Source organism: Lepisosteus platostomus, chromosome 7 (assembly GCF_059453375.1).
Source record: "Lepisosteus platostomus isolate fLepPlt1 chromosome 7, fLepPlt1.hap1, whole genome shotgun sequence".
Classification (NCBI taxonomy): Eukaryota; Metazoa; Chordata; class Actinopteri; order Semionotiformes; family Lepisosteidae; genus Lepisosteus; species Lepisosteus platostomus.
Window position 1 is genome coordinate 14,291,944 of NC_142617.1, and position 14,847 is coordinate 14,306,790.

Genomic DNA, 14,847 nt, shown 5'->3' on the forward strand with positions numbered 1-14,847 from the left:
TGTATTATTTTTAGATCAACACATTTTATATGGAGTTGGTATATTCCACTGACCTTCCAAAGACATAGTGGTTATTTATTTTGTTCCTTTAAATTGTCTTAGGTTGTTGTGTGTTTAACACAGTTTAGCAATGGACTGGCATCCCATCCTTGTGACTTGACCAGGAATCAGCAACTTTCAGATAGTGACTGGATTGATAAGATTTGATTTTGAGAATCCTCAAATCAAAATTTTGTTGGCTGAATGAGACTTGTAGATTCTGACTTTTAGGTTTGGTGCAGTTTTTTTGGAACATACTTACAGTACTTTTACTTCATTAATAAAGAATGGTGTAGCTTATTTTTTAATTTGTATTCTACTTAAGTGTTGTAAAATTTGAAAAATACAAACGTGTATACAATGCTAACATTATTGTTGTTGTTTAATGAAAGCCGTCAGTAAACATACCTGTCAACCATTGGTTTAAAGAAAATCTGGCTTGGAAATTCATTTCAGAGTCCAAACCTTATATTTGTTTCATCTTTCACAAGACTGTTGGTTGCAAATGGAAGCCAGGTGGTGCTGATGCGTGATGTACTCAATCACATACAGTAGGATTGCAGCATATTTTGACTGCTGGGTTACATTCCATCCCCTCTCAATTAACGAGATCATGAGATGTGATTTGTTGCTTCTTCTGGATGGCTGGAGCAATTATGTGAAGTCACACACTCCTCAGCAGAAGGACTGGCAGTGCAGGGAAGGTTACAAGAGACATCTGGGACAATAGAAATGGAACAACAGAACTTGGAAAGGCTGGTGCCTGAGCAACCCAGCTTTAAAACATACAGTACTGCAGGTCTCCTTGCTCTTCTCATAAACAGCGATGCTACAACACATAAACTTTTTTTTTAAAGTTATTTTTTCCTTATTTTAATAGTATGGAAAATCTGCCTCCAAATTGTCTGCCTTCATCAACATTTCTGTTGGAATTTATAAATCCAGCCTCATTACTGGTCGTCAATCCAACGGGTACAAAGTTATTGCTTTACAAAATGTATAATAATAATAATAATAATAATAATAAACTTTATTTTATATAGCGCCTTTAAAGGTGGCTTCTCAAAGCGCTTAACAGGATGACAATAACAATAAATAAGAAGACTATAACAATAAATAAGAAGATTTCACAAGATAGGACACAATTATAATTACAACAATAACAATAGAGGAGTATATACCTGTACTGTTCTCCAAGCAGTTCAGTTTGGTTTGTCATATACACATGTAGGGTTTGGGCATTTACTGGGACAATTATTAATTGTAGCAGTAAATCACAAAATGATTCTTTTGATGGCCTTAGAATCCAACCATGCGATATAACTCAAACAACGCACACACACAGGTACTAATACTCGAGGATACATTTATTAATACATAGAATATGCATATAAACCTAACAGATCTTATCGAGAGGGTTATCAGAATACAAAAGGTATATATTCAGTCAGTTACAAAGTGTTACACATATCAAGAGGACATACGTTCAGTATATCATTCATTTAGACCGTTTCATAAATGAACTTGGTTATAACTTCTACATTAGATACTCAAAACAAGTACATAACTCTTAGGAATTAAATTGATATCAACTGGTTGGGATAACAATTGAATTCTCGAGCAGTAATGCAGTGAAGTTGAATACTCATCCAATCTCTGGGGATTCAGATCTCCTGTGGACTCAAAGAAACAGTTGCAGGCTTGTTGCTGTCCAATCCGCGCTGTCTGGCTAGGTGCCAGGCTGTGCTGTGCGGTTTGCGACGGTGCGCTGCTGATGCTCACTGACCGGCTAGTTAGTGTTGGCTTTAACTAGCACAGTTTATGCACAGGAGAAAAGATGACTGTGGGTCCCAGCAGGTCAGGTAGAGGACCAGTTCATTCCTGATGAAGCGCTAGTTCTGAATAGTGATTCACCTGTCCACAGTTCCGACCTGTTCACGAGGCCTGCTGCTGGTGCTAACCTCGGGTGGATCCTCTGGTTACTCTCTGGCAACCTCCGCTCTAGACTCCTAGAACAAAGGAAAGTTCTGGCACTCGGACACACTGGCCGTTCCGTGGTTGTCCGGGCTGAGTCTCAGGATGGTCAGGAGGCGCGCTGCGAGAATGTCCTGCCCTTGGGAGCCTTCTGCTCCTGGGCCGTCCTGCCCTGGAATTCTCCTTTGAATTCCCTTTAGAAAAGTCCACAGAATTCCACTGAATCCTCTCAATCCCTCTGTGTTGCCTATTTTTATCTGGAGGAACTTCAGGTCGTTCATTGGCTGAAAGTTCCATGGGCATCAGAGTCCCACGTGGGTTACTCGGCCCTACCAGTCCCTGATTGGTTGATCAAGGTGAGATATGAGTCACTTACTCCTGACACTTAGGAATGCAGTCCAGATGTCCATCTGGCACTCCCTAGACAGATAGGCGCCAATGGATGACCATTGATCATGATAGCCAGGCTTAGCTAAGTGCATCCCCCTTTGGGAGCTGTCCCTTATCAAATGAAAACATCTTTAAATCAGCCTGCATGAATAGTTTCTCTGTGGCTGCACCACAGAGATGAAGGGAGAGATGAGGCCTCATTTGGGAAAGCACCGCAACACTTAATTCTGTCTTATTAACAAGCATTGCCGCTACACACAAGTGCAATAAAATGCTTATTTGCATGTATGCTCCTGTAATGTTTCATAGCTGTTCAGGGACGCCAAATATGTAATCATAGCCATAGCAAAATTAAATGTAGTGGCTCTCTGAAGGCACCAGTTCTGTAGGGTTTGGGCATTTACTGAGACAATTATTAATTGTAGCAGTAAATCACAAAGTTGATTCTTTTGATGGCTTTAGAATCCAACCATGCGACATAACTCAAACAACGCGCACACACAGGTACTAATACACGAGGATACATTTATTAATACATAAAATATGCATATAAACTAACATATCTTATCGAGAGGGTTATCAGAATACAAAAGATATATATTCAGTCAGTTACAAAGAGTTACATATATCAAGAGGACATACGTTCAGTATATCATTCATTAAGACTGTTTCATAAATGAACTTGGTTATAACTTCTACATTAGATACTCGAAACAAGTACATAACTCTTAGGAATTAAATTGATATCAACTGGTTGGGATAACAATTGAATTCTCGAGCTGTAATGCATTGAAGTTGAATACTCATCCAATTTCTGGGGATTCAGATCTCCTGCGGGCACAAAGAAACAGTTGCAGGCTGTTGCTGTCCAATCCGCGCTCTCTGGCTCGGTGCCAGGCTGTGCTGTGCGGCTTGCGACGGTGCGCTGCTGATGCTCACTGACCGGCTAGTTAGTGTTGGCTTTAACTAGCAAAGTTTGTGCACAGGAGAAAAGATGACTGTGGGTCCCAGCAAGTCAGGAAGAGGACCGGTTCGTTCCTGATGAAGAGCTAGTTCTGAATAGTGATTCAGCTGTCCACAGTTCTGACCTGTTCACGAGGCCTGCTGCTGGTGCTAACCTAGGGTGGATCCTCTGATTATTCTCTGGCAACCTCCGCTCTAGACTCTTAGAACAAAGGAAAGTTCTGGCACTCGGACACACTGGCCGTTCCGTGGTTGTCCGGGCTGAGTCTCAGGATGGTCAGGAGGCGCGCTGCGAGAATGTCCTGCCCTTGGGAGCCTTCTGCTCCTGGGCCGTCCTACCCTGGAATTCTCCTTTGAATTCCCTTTAGAAAAGTCCACAGAATTCCACTGAATCCTCTCAGTCTCTCTGTGTTGCCTGTTTTTACCTGGAGGAACTTCAGCTCATTGATTGGCTGAAAGTTCCATGGGCATCAGAGTCCCACGTGGATTACTCGGCCCTACCAGTCCCTGATTGGTTGATCAAGGTGAGATATGAGTCACTTACTCCTGACACTTAGGAATGCAGTCCAGATGTCCATCTGGCACTCCCTAGACAGATAGGCGCCAATGGATGACCATTGATCATGATAACCAGGCTTAGCTAAGTGCATCCCCCTTTGGGAGCTGTCCTTATCAAAGGAACCCTAAATCAGCCTGCATGAATAGTTTCTCTGTGGCTGCACCACAGAGATGAACAGAGAAATGGGGCCTCATTTGGGAAGGCCCAGAACACTTAAATCTTTCTTATTAATAAGCCTCGCCGCTACACTCCAATACAAAGACATTAAAGGAATCACCAAAAACATAAACACAGAACAGCAGCAACAAGTTAAATAACATACAACTTTAAAAAAGTCATGATGCATTATCAATAAATACCAGTCTCTCTCTTCTGTTTTCTCAATTCACCTATTGGAGTTTGGTCCTTCCAATCTTTTGATAGACAGGATTGCTTTAAGCGTTTGAATTATGCCACTCGTTGTGTTTTATTTATGAACTGACTCATTTCAGATTATTGTTGTGTCTTGGAGTGCTAACAAGTTGCCCGTCGAATATGCGTATGTGGCAGCAATGCTTTCCAAGTCAAATCTTGTAAAGCAAGAATTGCTTGAATGTCATTACTCACATCGTTCAACTCGAATGTTGTTTGGAAGAACAAGCAGCGAATTATTCATGGAGAAGAATGAAACACACTTCATCTAAGAGATTTAATCTCAGAGTGCTCGGCATTATAAGAGAAATTGCTCCAGCAATATAAATTACCATACATGGAGAAATTTCATCCTGGTTTATTACACATAAGCATCCTATTCCTTCAGTGTCTTTAGTTGGAAGTTTTGCAAGATATAGTGCTTCCAGTATTCTACTTGATGAATCCCATTACTTCCTTCTAAATTAAAATTAAATATTTTTCCCAGGAAGATTACTGTTTTGTTTTTACTTGGAAAAACATGTTCCAATTTTCAATATTTTCATGTTCATGTTTCAGTAGAATAAAAGCAGAGTAACCCGACAAATTTTGTCTGAAAATTTGTTGTGTGGCCATTAAATTGTTTCAGTTACTCTGCTTAGTGTTTGCCTAACTTCCATGGGGCAGCTGGCTTAAAGAAGAATCAAGTTAGTGTTAGATCTGTACAAACAAAATAAATCCCTTCCTATCTTGGCTTATTTCTTTGGTTTATTTCCAAAGATAAGAAGAAAAAAGGGTGAAGCAAGTTGCAGCAAGACTCCATGCATAAGGCCCTCTTAAAGCTACCATAACAAATGTTTCTTAAATAGTGATATTGAGTACAAAGTTGACTCTGGAACAAAATACTAAACCTTGTTATCAGAGCAGACATTATCATGTCTTTCAAGGTCTGTCTTTTGGTCTGTTCTGTTTGGACTGTGTAGAGTGGATTTCAAGAATGTATTTGAAAATGATGCAGCAAAATAAGATCTTTCTTTTCTTTTATTGGTTACCTTTTTACCTTGTGGAACTGTCATGGTTTTTTTAAATCATATTTTTGTTATGAAACAGCTTATTATTTTTAAGAATGCCTAATTGCACAGGTAGACATTCTCCAGCTAAACATAAGATCTAGCTGGAGAATTATTTTCTTTATATCCTTTTTGCCATTTACTAAAACAGCTTATTAGCTTATTTAATATCTGTAATGTTAGCATTTTTTAGCCTTCATAGGCTGGAGGTTTGGATTTCCTTTTGCAAATGGTGTAGCAGGATGTGGGATTTAGAGATTTAAACCTGTGACTACCGTTTTGTTTTTTAAACGCTCCACTTGGGAATTCTGTATTCCTAATCTGCCTCTGTCTCTCGAATGACTCAATTAAGCAGTCCCGGAGGAGAAAAACCCCTTCTGTTTCTTTGCTTGCCTAATTTTTTTTGTGAAGAAAGTATCAAATGGGTTTCGTTTTTAGTCACCTGAGCATCTTTTCACCGTCTTTACAGAAGTGACTGTGCTCTAGAGACTTGTGTCAGCTTTGTGATTCTTTTTGCCTGCTATGTTCAGCCTTAATAGTCTTAGAAGAAAAATTGTAAGAGTTTGAGTTTGAAAAGCATTTGACCTTGGGTAAAGTTTGTTTTCATTTCCTTGTCTTCGATAATTTTTCTGTCTGCTCTGTAGATTGATTTTTTTCCTGAGTGTGTAATCACCATTATGTGTAGTGTACTTACTGTACATACTGTACTCAGATCTCCAGCAACGACTCCTGCACTGCTCAGGAGAGAATGAGGCACGTGATCTGCTACTTGTGCTTCATTGCTTGGGGACTTGTGGTCACGGTTGTCTAATTGAGATGACTGGGGATCGAACTCTGGGCTGTGGAGATGAACCTGCACTCTGAACACAAACCACTTAAGACTGACTCCAGCTGAAAGATTCATTCAGCTTATTGAAGCACGCTGACTGAGGCATGCCTATTGTTCCGTAAATTTCCAGCATAAGAATGGAATTATTATTCCTCCTTCTCTTTTATTTTGTTCTAATTGCACATATGTTAAAAGGAAATAAGTGGAACACATGTAATACATTCTGTAATGAAACCAGATACACTGGCCCTGATTATCCTGAAGTCGTAAGTGACCATAATAATAATTTGCGACCAATTTTCAAGAAGCTCAAAGTTCTGATGCATACCGGTCGATGCTGGTTTGGTAACAGTGTGCTGCAAGGCGTTGCTTAGGGCCACCTGTATTTTGGCAACAAAAGCTACCTTGGATCTTGGACAGTGAGACAGACGGAGAAATTTGATTCATTATTGAGCTTTTGATAATGGAACGTTTTGACTGCCCTGGGGAGTAGAAAACTTGTGTACTTAATAACTTCCATACACATGCAGTATTTAATTACTTTAGCAGATACTTTGCATAAAATAGTGAACATGGTTTTTATCACCTGGCAGTTAGAAATTTTGTACATTGTTCTCCATTTTATGTAGATCTGCAGTGCCTTTGTTACACATTTGTTATTTTCATCATCATTAAATATTGGTGAAAAATTAAATGGAAGAGTTAAATGTCACTAAGTACATATAATACATTATGTCTTATAGATCTTTACCAGGTTAATATATTGTTTAATGGTATAATACAGTATTCATTTTGTTTCTGTTTTCTGTTTAAAGACTGTTAACTTTGCTTTCAGTAATACGTTCTTATGATTTTAACCTGGTTTATTGTGCCGTACTGCACTGGCCTATCATAATACCATGATATACCATAGTTAATGCTTACAAGTGCTGTGCAATACTGCCCTTTTCAGTGACTGCAATTGTGAATCATGATACTTTCATAATCTAGTACAGGAAAACATTAAATTTAGATGAAACTATGGGAAATATTTGTGAAAGCAAAATATTCAATACAAAAATGAGCCTTCAAATTAAGGGAGGTGAAGTTTCAGAGATGGTAACTAAGAAGATGAGTAAAAAAGCTGTCACAAGAATTGTTTGGCTCTAAAGAAAGTCCTAGGAAACCACATTCACATGTCTGAAAATTTCCACCGGTGTGTCTATTTCATCATTAAAATGACTGATTGCTATAATTATCTTTATCGATGCTGTGTTAATGTGTTCATCAAACATCAAACAGGTGGTGTTCACTTGAAAGGCTCTTGATCTTTTGTACAATTTTCTACAAAATATTCCTAGCAACTAATCTGTGGATCAACAAGGATCTGTGTTGCTGTGGAGATTTCTCTTGCTTAAGTAGCTTTAGTGTAATTGTCTTTAGATTACACTTACAGATAGGCATAGCTTTGTCCTTGGGTTTAACTGAACATGAGTTGCCATGGCAAGTTTTAAGGTAACACTAAGAGGACCTGCCTGAACCTTCCTTGGTATGATGCTTAAAATGCTCTGTGTTTGCAGAATAGACCATGCAGTAGATTATCTCACTTTTGTAGATATACATAGGTAGGTTTAGGTCTTTTGTTTTGAAACCAAACCAAAAAATGTATAAGTGTTCCCTAAATTTATGGTCTACATTTTGTTTGTATTTGATCTCCTTGTCATCATACATTATAATTAATTTTTTGGTGTTCTTCCTGTCTACTTTTGGTTACCATTTCCTAGGGTGTATTGTTCTACCTTACAGGTCTGGTCTCTTTCTCTGACAAGCAGACATTTTGTGCTAAATGTAATTCTCTCCAGGTCTTATTCCTTTCCATCGCCTTCACTGATAAGCCATCAGTTTTCTTTCTAGAAACATTTGTGCAAGGTTATAAGCTGTCTGTTGCAAGTTTAAAAAAGAAACATTTCTCTTTTGTTTGGCTCTACACTTTAAAAGTGAGGCAGAATTAACTAGATTTTTAATTTCAGTTAGCATATAATTTATGGCTGTAAAAGCCGTAAATCCCAGTGGCTGTGAAACTACAGTAAGTTTTCCGTTATTCAGTTTTAACTATGCAGATGCGGTTTCACTCTCCATCATTTCTTAAATCAAAAAGTCTTTGGTTTCTCTGAATCCTTGTATGTTTTTTCAGTTAATTTAGTCTCTGATGACCAATAAGTGACATGCCCTCCAGCAATTGTTTTCAGTTACAAAGAAGGCACTTTCTATTGAAGTGTCTTTGACAGAATACTCTGTTTGTAACAGAATCTTACCAAGCATTGGAATATACACTAAAGAAATTACAGAAAATGTTGCCCCCCCAAAAAACAATTCTTCAGTTAATTGAAACCACGAGAAGAAAGTCATACAAAGCCAACACAAACTGTACATCTGCAAAATCCAGTAAAAGGGCCAATTTAGATTTTCTGTTGATTTGCAATATTGGCAATTTATTTCCATCTCGCGTTTGAACTTCAACTTCAGTATTTTATTGCCCTAATGACTAGGTGCATGGAATTTGGTTTGGAGAGCTAATACAAAAATACATACCATGCAAATACACAAGATAAAACAATAATAAACAGCATCCACCCTACACATCTTCAGACACCTTCCTAAACACACAACAGTGATAATATAAATAACAGTGAGACCTGGTAAAATAACAATGAGCTATGCAAAACTTTCAATGCTTTGCATTTCTGTCTAGAGAAGCTGATGGGGTCCACAGAGGGTAGATGACATGCTATAGTTTTGGAGATGATGTATGCTGCTCTTTCTACAGATGCAGCCATTCAAAATGGGTGAGGTATTTCGCGGCATACCCCGGTGGGCGTGTCACAGTATCACGCGGTATCACGCGGTTTCACGTGTGTCACTTGACTAACTATCCGGCGTCGCCTTGTAAAACCGCCAGGGGGAGCTTAACCTCTCATGTACAGCATTTGAGCCTTTAATTTTGAACTGTGTATTACAGCATGTTAATCATCAGTCATTAAAATGTTGGTATATTTTATGAAAACTTCCTTGCTTTTAACAGGGCGTTTCATAATTTCTAGCTACGAAAATGATTTAAAATGCGACACCTATCATTCAACTAGAGCTTAAAATATCACAAGGAAAAATACACACCGGTATTCCATTTCTCCCTAAACATTGTAAGCTTCGAAGTCTTTAACTAACGTGATACCAGAGTCAACAAGCATACTTTTAGAATTTGATTAAAAGGGAATATAATATGGAATCGCGTATCTAAAGAATTTAATAACGGTATGATTATATCCGTGTACTGCGGCAGGACTGTGTAAGGCTGTTTCGCCTACCTGATCATGCAAGCTGTCTTGTAGCCTACTGGTCTAGGTGCGTGACTACCAACTGGCAGGTTGTGTGTTCGAATCCAGCTGGTGCTGGACTATTATTTTAACAAACATTTCTTCGAAAAAATAGGTAAGCGATATTATGGACAATCAATTGACTTTTATATTTCAAAATATCGCAACGTGATCGATATTTGCGATATTTTGAACATATCTTCCCTTCTGACAGCGGTTCCTGCTTCTATTGTGTGTGTGTGTGCAACAGTAAATTTTTATAGAGAAATGGAGGCTGGACAGTATGCGTTACAATATAAACATTTATATTGATTTAAAACGTGTTCTGATTTAAATCGCAAACGCGTGTTTAATTATGTGTTTTTTAATCATGATCAGGCTAATGCATTTCTACATTTTCTGTATGAACCAGCTTAGAGGTTCATACAGAAAGACAGCTTGTGTTTAAATTGAGTGTAAGGTAATTTATGCTTCTAAAGTCATGGTCAGTATTGTTGTACTGTGCTGTACTGTGTCACATTATTTTATAGCGTTTTTATTGCGTTATTAAATCCGGTGGCGCTGTGTTAGTTTCCTGACTCACATTATTTAAACTGCGACACTGATCATTCATCTCTAAATAAACTTTATTTTATATAGCGTTTTAAGCGAATAGGTAATTAGATTGCTCATAAACCTAATCACTTTTTCTACATAAACACAGCGTGATTGCTCTCTGAAAATGCTTTTCCTTTATTTTTAAAGTAGGCTCAGATTTCAACTATAGATCGTATTATTATAAACTTTCTTGGAAAAATGTATTTTATGTAAACCATGTTTGCTATTAATTCATTTAGGGCTAAAATACGTTCATTGTCTTCTAATCGAGTCGAGTTGACATTGGAAGCCTGCCACACCCGGACCGTTAAACCAACGCATTAGCACATCAAAGCCCATTGAGCCAGTATTGGCTTTAGTATCCCCCCCTTCTCCCCTCAATTCAATTCAATTCAAGGTGTTTTATTTGCATGACAGATGGGTACAAGCAGTGTTGGGTACTGTATGTATATTGTAACGCTTACGGCAGACAGGCACTGTGTAGGAGCCGACGCACCAGAGCAGCGCCTGCAATTTTTATATTTATAACTTAGTTTTTAAAATTAGTCAAGCAATACGAAGCATCTCCTTTTACTTAGTGCCTGAGCATACTGCAACGCATGTGATGCCCATAAACGATATTAATTTTGGAACTTAAATATCCAGTATATGGCTGGTCTCGGTACTTTAAAGAAAACGTACACACCAGTATTCCATTTCTCCCTAAACATTTTAAGCATCGAAGTCTTTAACTAACGCGATACCGGAGTCAACAAGCATACTTTTAGAATTTGATTAAAAGGGAATATAATATGGAATCGCGTATCTCCAGAATTTAAAGACCAGACAATCGCAAACTCGTTTTCAATAAAATTATTTTATTCATTCAGCAGTTTGTGAGAGGGACATCCAGCAGGGAGAGACACACACACCGGTTTTCATTGACAACATTGTTTTTTTTTCAATTCCTCTTGTCTAACAGGAATGTTTTGTTTGTGGACAGACTGTTAGACAAGAGGAAAAGACCGCCTCCTCCTACGAAGCATTTCGTTGATCCGATCACAAATTCTTTTCCAGTCGTATGCAGCAAGGGTTGAGAATCTCCGATTCACCATCGTACTAATGGTTTCCCGGAGATTGGGTTAAAAAAAAACAAAAAACATACTAACAACTGTGCCATCCTACTCCTTAGTTAATACATTTTATTATTCATAAACAGTTAACATTGTTAGCAAAATATTTTGAATTATATTTAACCCTATTTTTTCTTTAGTTTTGTATTTAACTTATTATATGATAGTCAGACTTAATGTATATTTGAACAATGAAAATATATTTTTACAAGATTTTACATTAAGCACTTAAAATTAATATGGTTAATAATAGTAAACTGTAACATGCTGTAACAAGATAGGTTAAACTGCGAAGAAAATGCTTTCAGAGAAAATGTTTCAACCAAACCTGTTCCCACACACCCCGCCCCCACTACCATTAGAATATACACAAACATTTTAGCGTTTCATTCTGAGCAGAAGACCCTCACACCTGAAGAGTGCTGGCTGTGACGAATTAAACCGGTTTTACAGGTTTCAATCACAGACCATGTGACATGGGACTCAGTAAACTACAGTAACACCGTATTTGATAACGCTTTAAAAACGCTATAAAATAATGTGACTTGGCACAGAACAAGTTTACAGCACAGTACAAAGATAAATGCTGACCATGACTTTAGAAGCATAAATTGCCTTACACTCAATTTAAACACAAGCTGTCTTTAGCCCTCTAAGCTGGTTCATACAGAAATGTAGAGATCTAGGCTCAGAACACACAGCTTCATTAGCGAATACATATGCAGGACAACTAGAGAAGACGTTTTACAGAGGATGGATTTTTAGAAACATCCCATCAGACATCCCATCATATTCACAACATGAAATCTAGAAAATAATATTACGTAACCAAAATCCGCAATATGGAAACAGAACCTGTGTAATTGTTGATAGATGATGTACTCGTAACATTTTTTCAAGACGAACTACAACATTTAAAAAATGACTTGTATGTACTTGATATCTCTAATCAATCCACGGGTCCCAGCACAAAACGAAAGTAAAACGCATACCGTTTCTCGCTTCTTATTGCTCAAAAGTAATTTGACCGTATGAAATGCATAATATAAACCTAGAAACATATACGTGAGCAGTACTTAAGCACTGTAGTATCGGTGTTAAGACATACCTCTCAAATACTGTAAATCAAGTTAAAAATATCTCAAGACCGATTCTGGTCGTAATGAAACCATGCAAGGGAGTTTTTATGTCCGTTGCAGTTCTTTTGCAACATGAATATAATTATATCGTTATTAATTTCTTGAGATACGCGATTCCATATTATATTCCCTTTTAATCAAATTCTAAAAGTATGCTTGTTGACTCCGGTATCACGTTAGTTAAAGACTTCGAAGCTTACAATGTTTAGGGAGAAATGGAATACCGGTGTGTATTTTTTTCTTTAAAGTACCGAGACCAGCCATATACTGTATGTTTATGTTAAGATTTCCCTTCAGTGGTAAAATTAGATATGAATATTCAATACTTAAACGGGCACAGTTAAGACATTAAATATACATATACATATTGTATACAGTACAGTTTGCATACGGTAATATGTTTATGTTACGCGATTAAAAAATAAATAAATAAAACTGGAAGGTCCAGCACCACCATTATGTTTATATGGTTGTTTTTGTTGGTTGGTTGTTATTATGGTTATTAATAATACGATCTATAGTTGAAATCTGAGCCTAAATAAAAAGAAAAAGCAAGTGATTAGGTTTATGAGCAATCTAATTACTTATTCGTTTAAAACGCTATATAAAATAAAGTTTATTATTAATTTGCTGGACAGAGCGGTGAACATTATTATGCATAAGACAAAGATAACGATCCTGATCAGTTTAGAAATCTGTGTACGCTGTAAGGTTTTTACTTCTTAAACTTTTAAAATACACGTTTTGAATAGAAAGAAATCCTCTTCCTGGTAGTGTGTATAGCACACCAGCACGTCTTTTTTCTCCAATCAGAGGGGTGTCAGATAGTGTCAGCCAATCACCATTCTGCGTTGGGTAGCAACGGGTGACTGTTCTCAGGCGGAAGATGTAAACAGCTTAATGTTTGTGTTAAATAATTTTTTTTTACTGAGGTGATAAGACACAACCCCAAAGACACCTGTGCTCAGGGTGAGAGGCTTAGAGATGGTTCACCACCTGCTTCCTGTCAGAATAGAAATCCAGTAACCAATAACACAGAGTCTGGTTAATTCCCACCTCTGCTAGCTTATCAAAAGGCTTGAGAGATGATTCTGTTAAAAGCAGGACTATAGTTAATATGGCGGATCACAGCATACAGTACGTGCTGGGTGCTTTCTCTGTAGGCAAACTGGCATGGGTCCAAGTGAACACTAAAATTGGCTGAGTTGCTCGAAAACTAATAATAACAGACGTCAAGGCTACTGGTCTGTAGTCTTTGGGTAGCTCACAGTGGATTTCTTAGGTACTGGTATTATAGTACTCATCTTAAAGCAGTGCGGTACCTTAGCCTGCTTAAGGGATAGATTGGAAATATCTCTAAAGATAAGAGCAAGCTGAGTGCCACAATATTTCAGTATAGCAGTTCAAACAAGATAGGGCCAGATTCGTTCCTGCTGTTCTCTATGCAGAAAAATCATCTTACATCATGCTCCTGAATGATAAAGGATGGCTGGAGGGACTCCACTGTGAGTGGTCTTCAGCATGTTGGTTTGTGCAACGAACAGTTCATTCAGCTTGTGTGGCAGAAAGGGATTGTCACCTGGAGCCATTTGTTTCTCCCTGTAGTCAGTGAATAGTTGAAGGCCTCACCAGACACCTCGACTGTCATTAGTGATTGGATTTATTTTCTAGTTTGTTCTTATATTCAGCTTTGACCCTCTTTTCTGCATGTAAGAATTCATTTTTGCTGGTTTAGAAGTCAGCATCCACACCTTCTTTGAAAGTCCTGTTTCAGAAATTTTAGTAATTTTTGCCACTATAAGTAGGACCCATTTTAAAAACTAGCAAACCAACTCACAGTTAATACTTGCATTCCTTATTCATTGCCAGTGCACGCTTGGATAACTGCTGGTACACTAGGTCCTGTGGTTTGCAAAAGCCTAGAGCACTTTGTTCATTGGTGTATGGTGATTTCCTTTGCTTCAAAACTAGCATTTAAATAACTTAACATTTTTGCCTGATAAGGGGCTTGTGCAAAGCAGAAAACTAGTGGAGCATATGCATGGCCACTAGGCAGTTTCACCGAAGTAATGCAGTCATTTTCGCTCCTAGTCTTTTCATACTTGGATGTAAATTCAATAGATTGCATTGTTGGGGCCAGAGCATGCAGTGGGGATTCTGAGCTTGCGTTAATTACCTGATTTTGTGCCGTTTGGAAGATCATTCCTTTGTAACATTTTGGCTTTCTCTTCCCAGGGCACTGTGGAAAGACATTTGCTATTTTGAAGAGATTTGTGAGCAAATCTGTCCCAAAGACAAACTGGCTGCTGATTGTGGATGATGATACGCTCATCAGGTACAATGTCATGGTTTTGCACATTAAATCCCACCATTTTCTTTCAGAAAGTAAAATGGCAAAGGAGACATTATATAAACCACCTGCCTTATGTTAT

At 37.9% G+C, this 14,847-nt stretch overlaps 1 protein-coding gene across 3 annotated transcripts in view; it reads left to right on the top strand.

The window, feature by feature from the left end:
* b3glcta (beta 3-glucosyltransferase a) overlaps positions 1-14,847 on the top strand; it is a 99,171-nt gene that overhangs the window by 73,381 nt on the left and 10,943 nt on the right. For all 3 annotated transcript variants that reach the window (XR_015940050.1, XM_088639398.1, XM_088639396.1), the window contains exon 12: positions 14,651-14,750. Coding sequence is in view for 2 of the 3 variants with exons in the window: in XM_088639398.1 (XP_088495524.1) it covers positions 14,651-14,750 (100 nt within the window). In the remaining variant the exon portion in view is untranslated. The remainder of the gene's footprint in view (positions 1-14,650; positions 14,751-14,847) is intronic.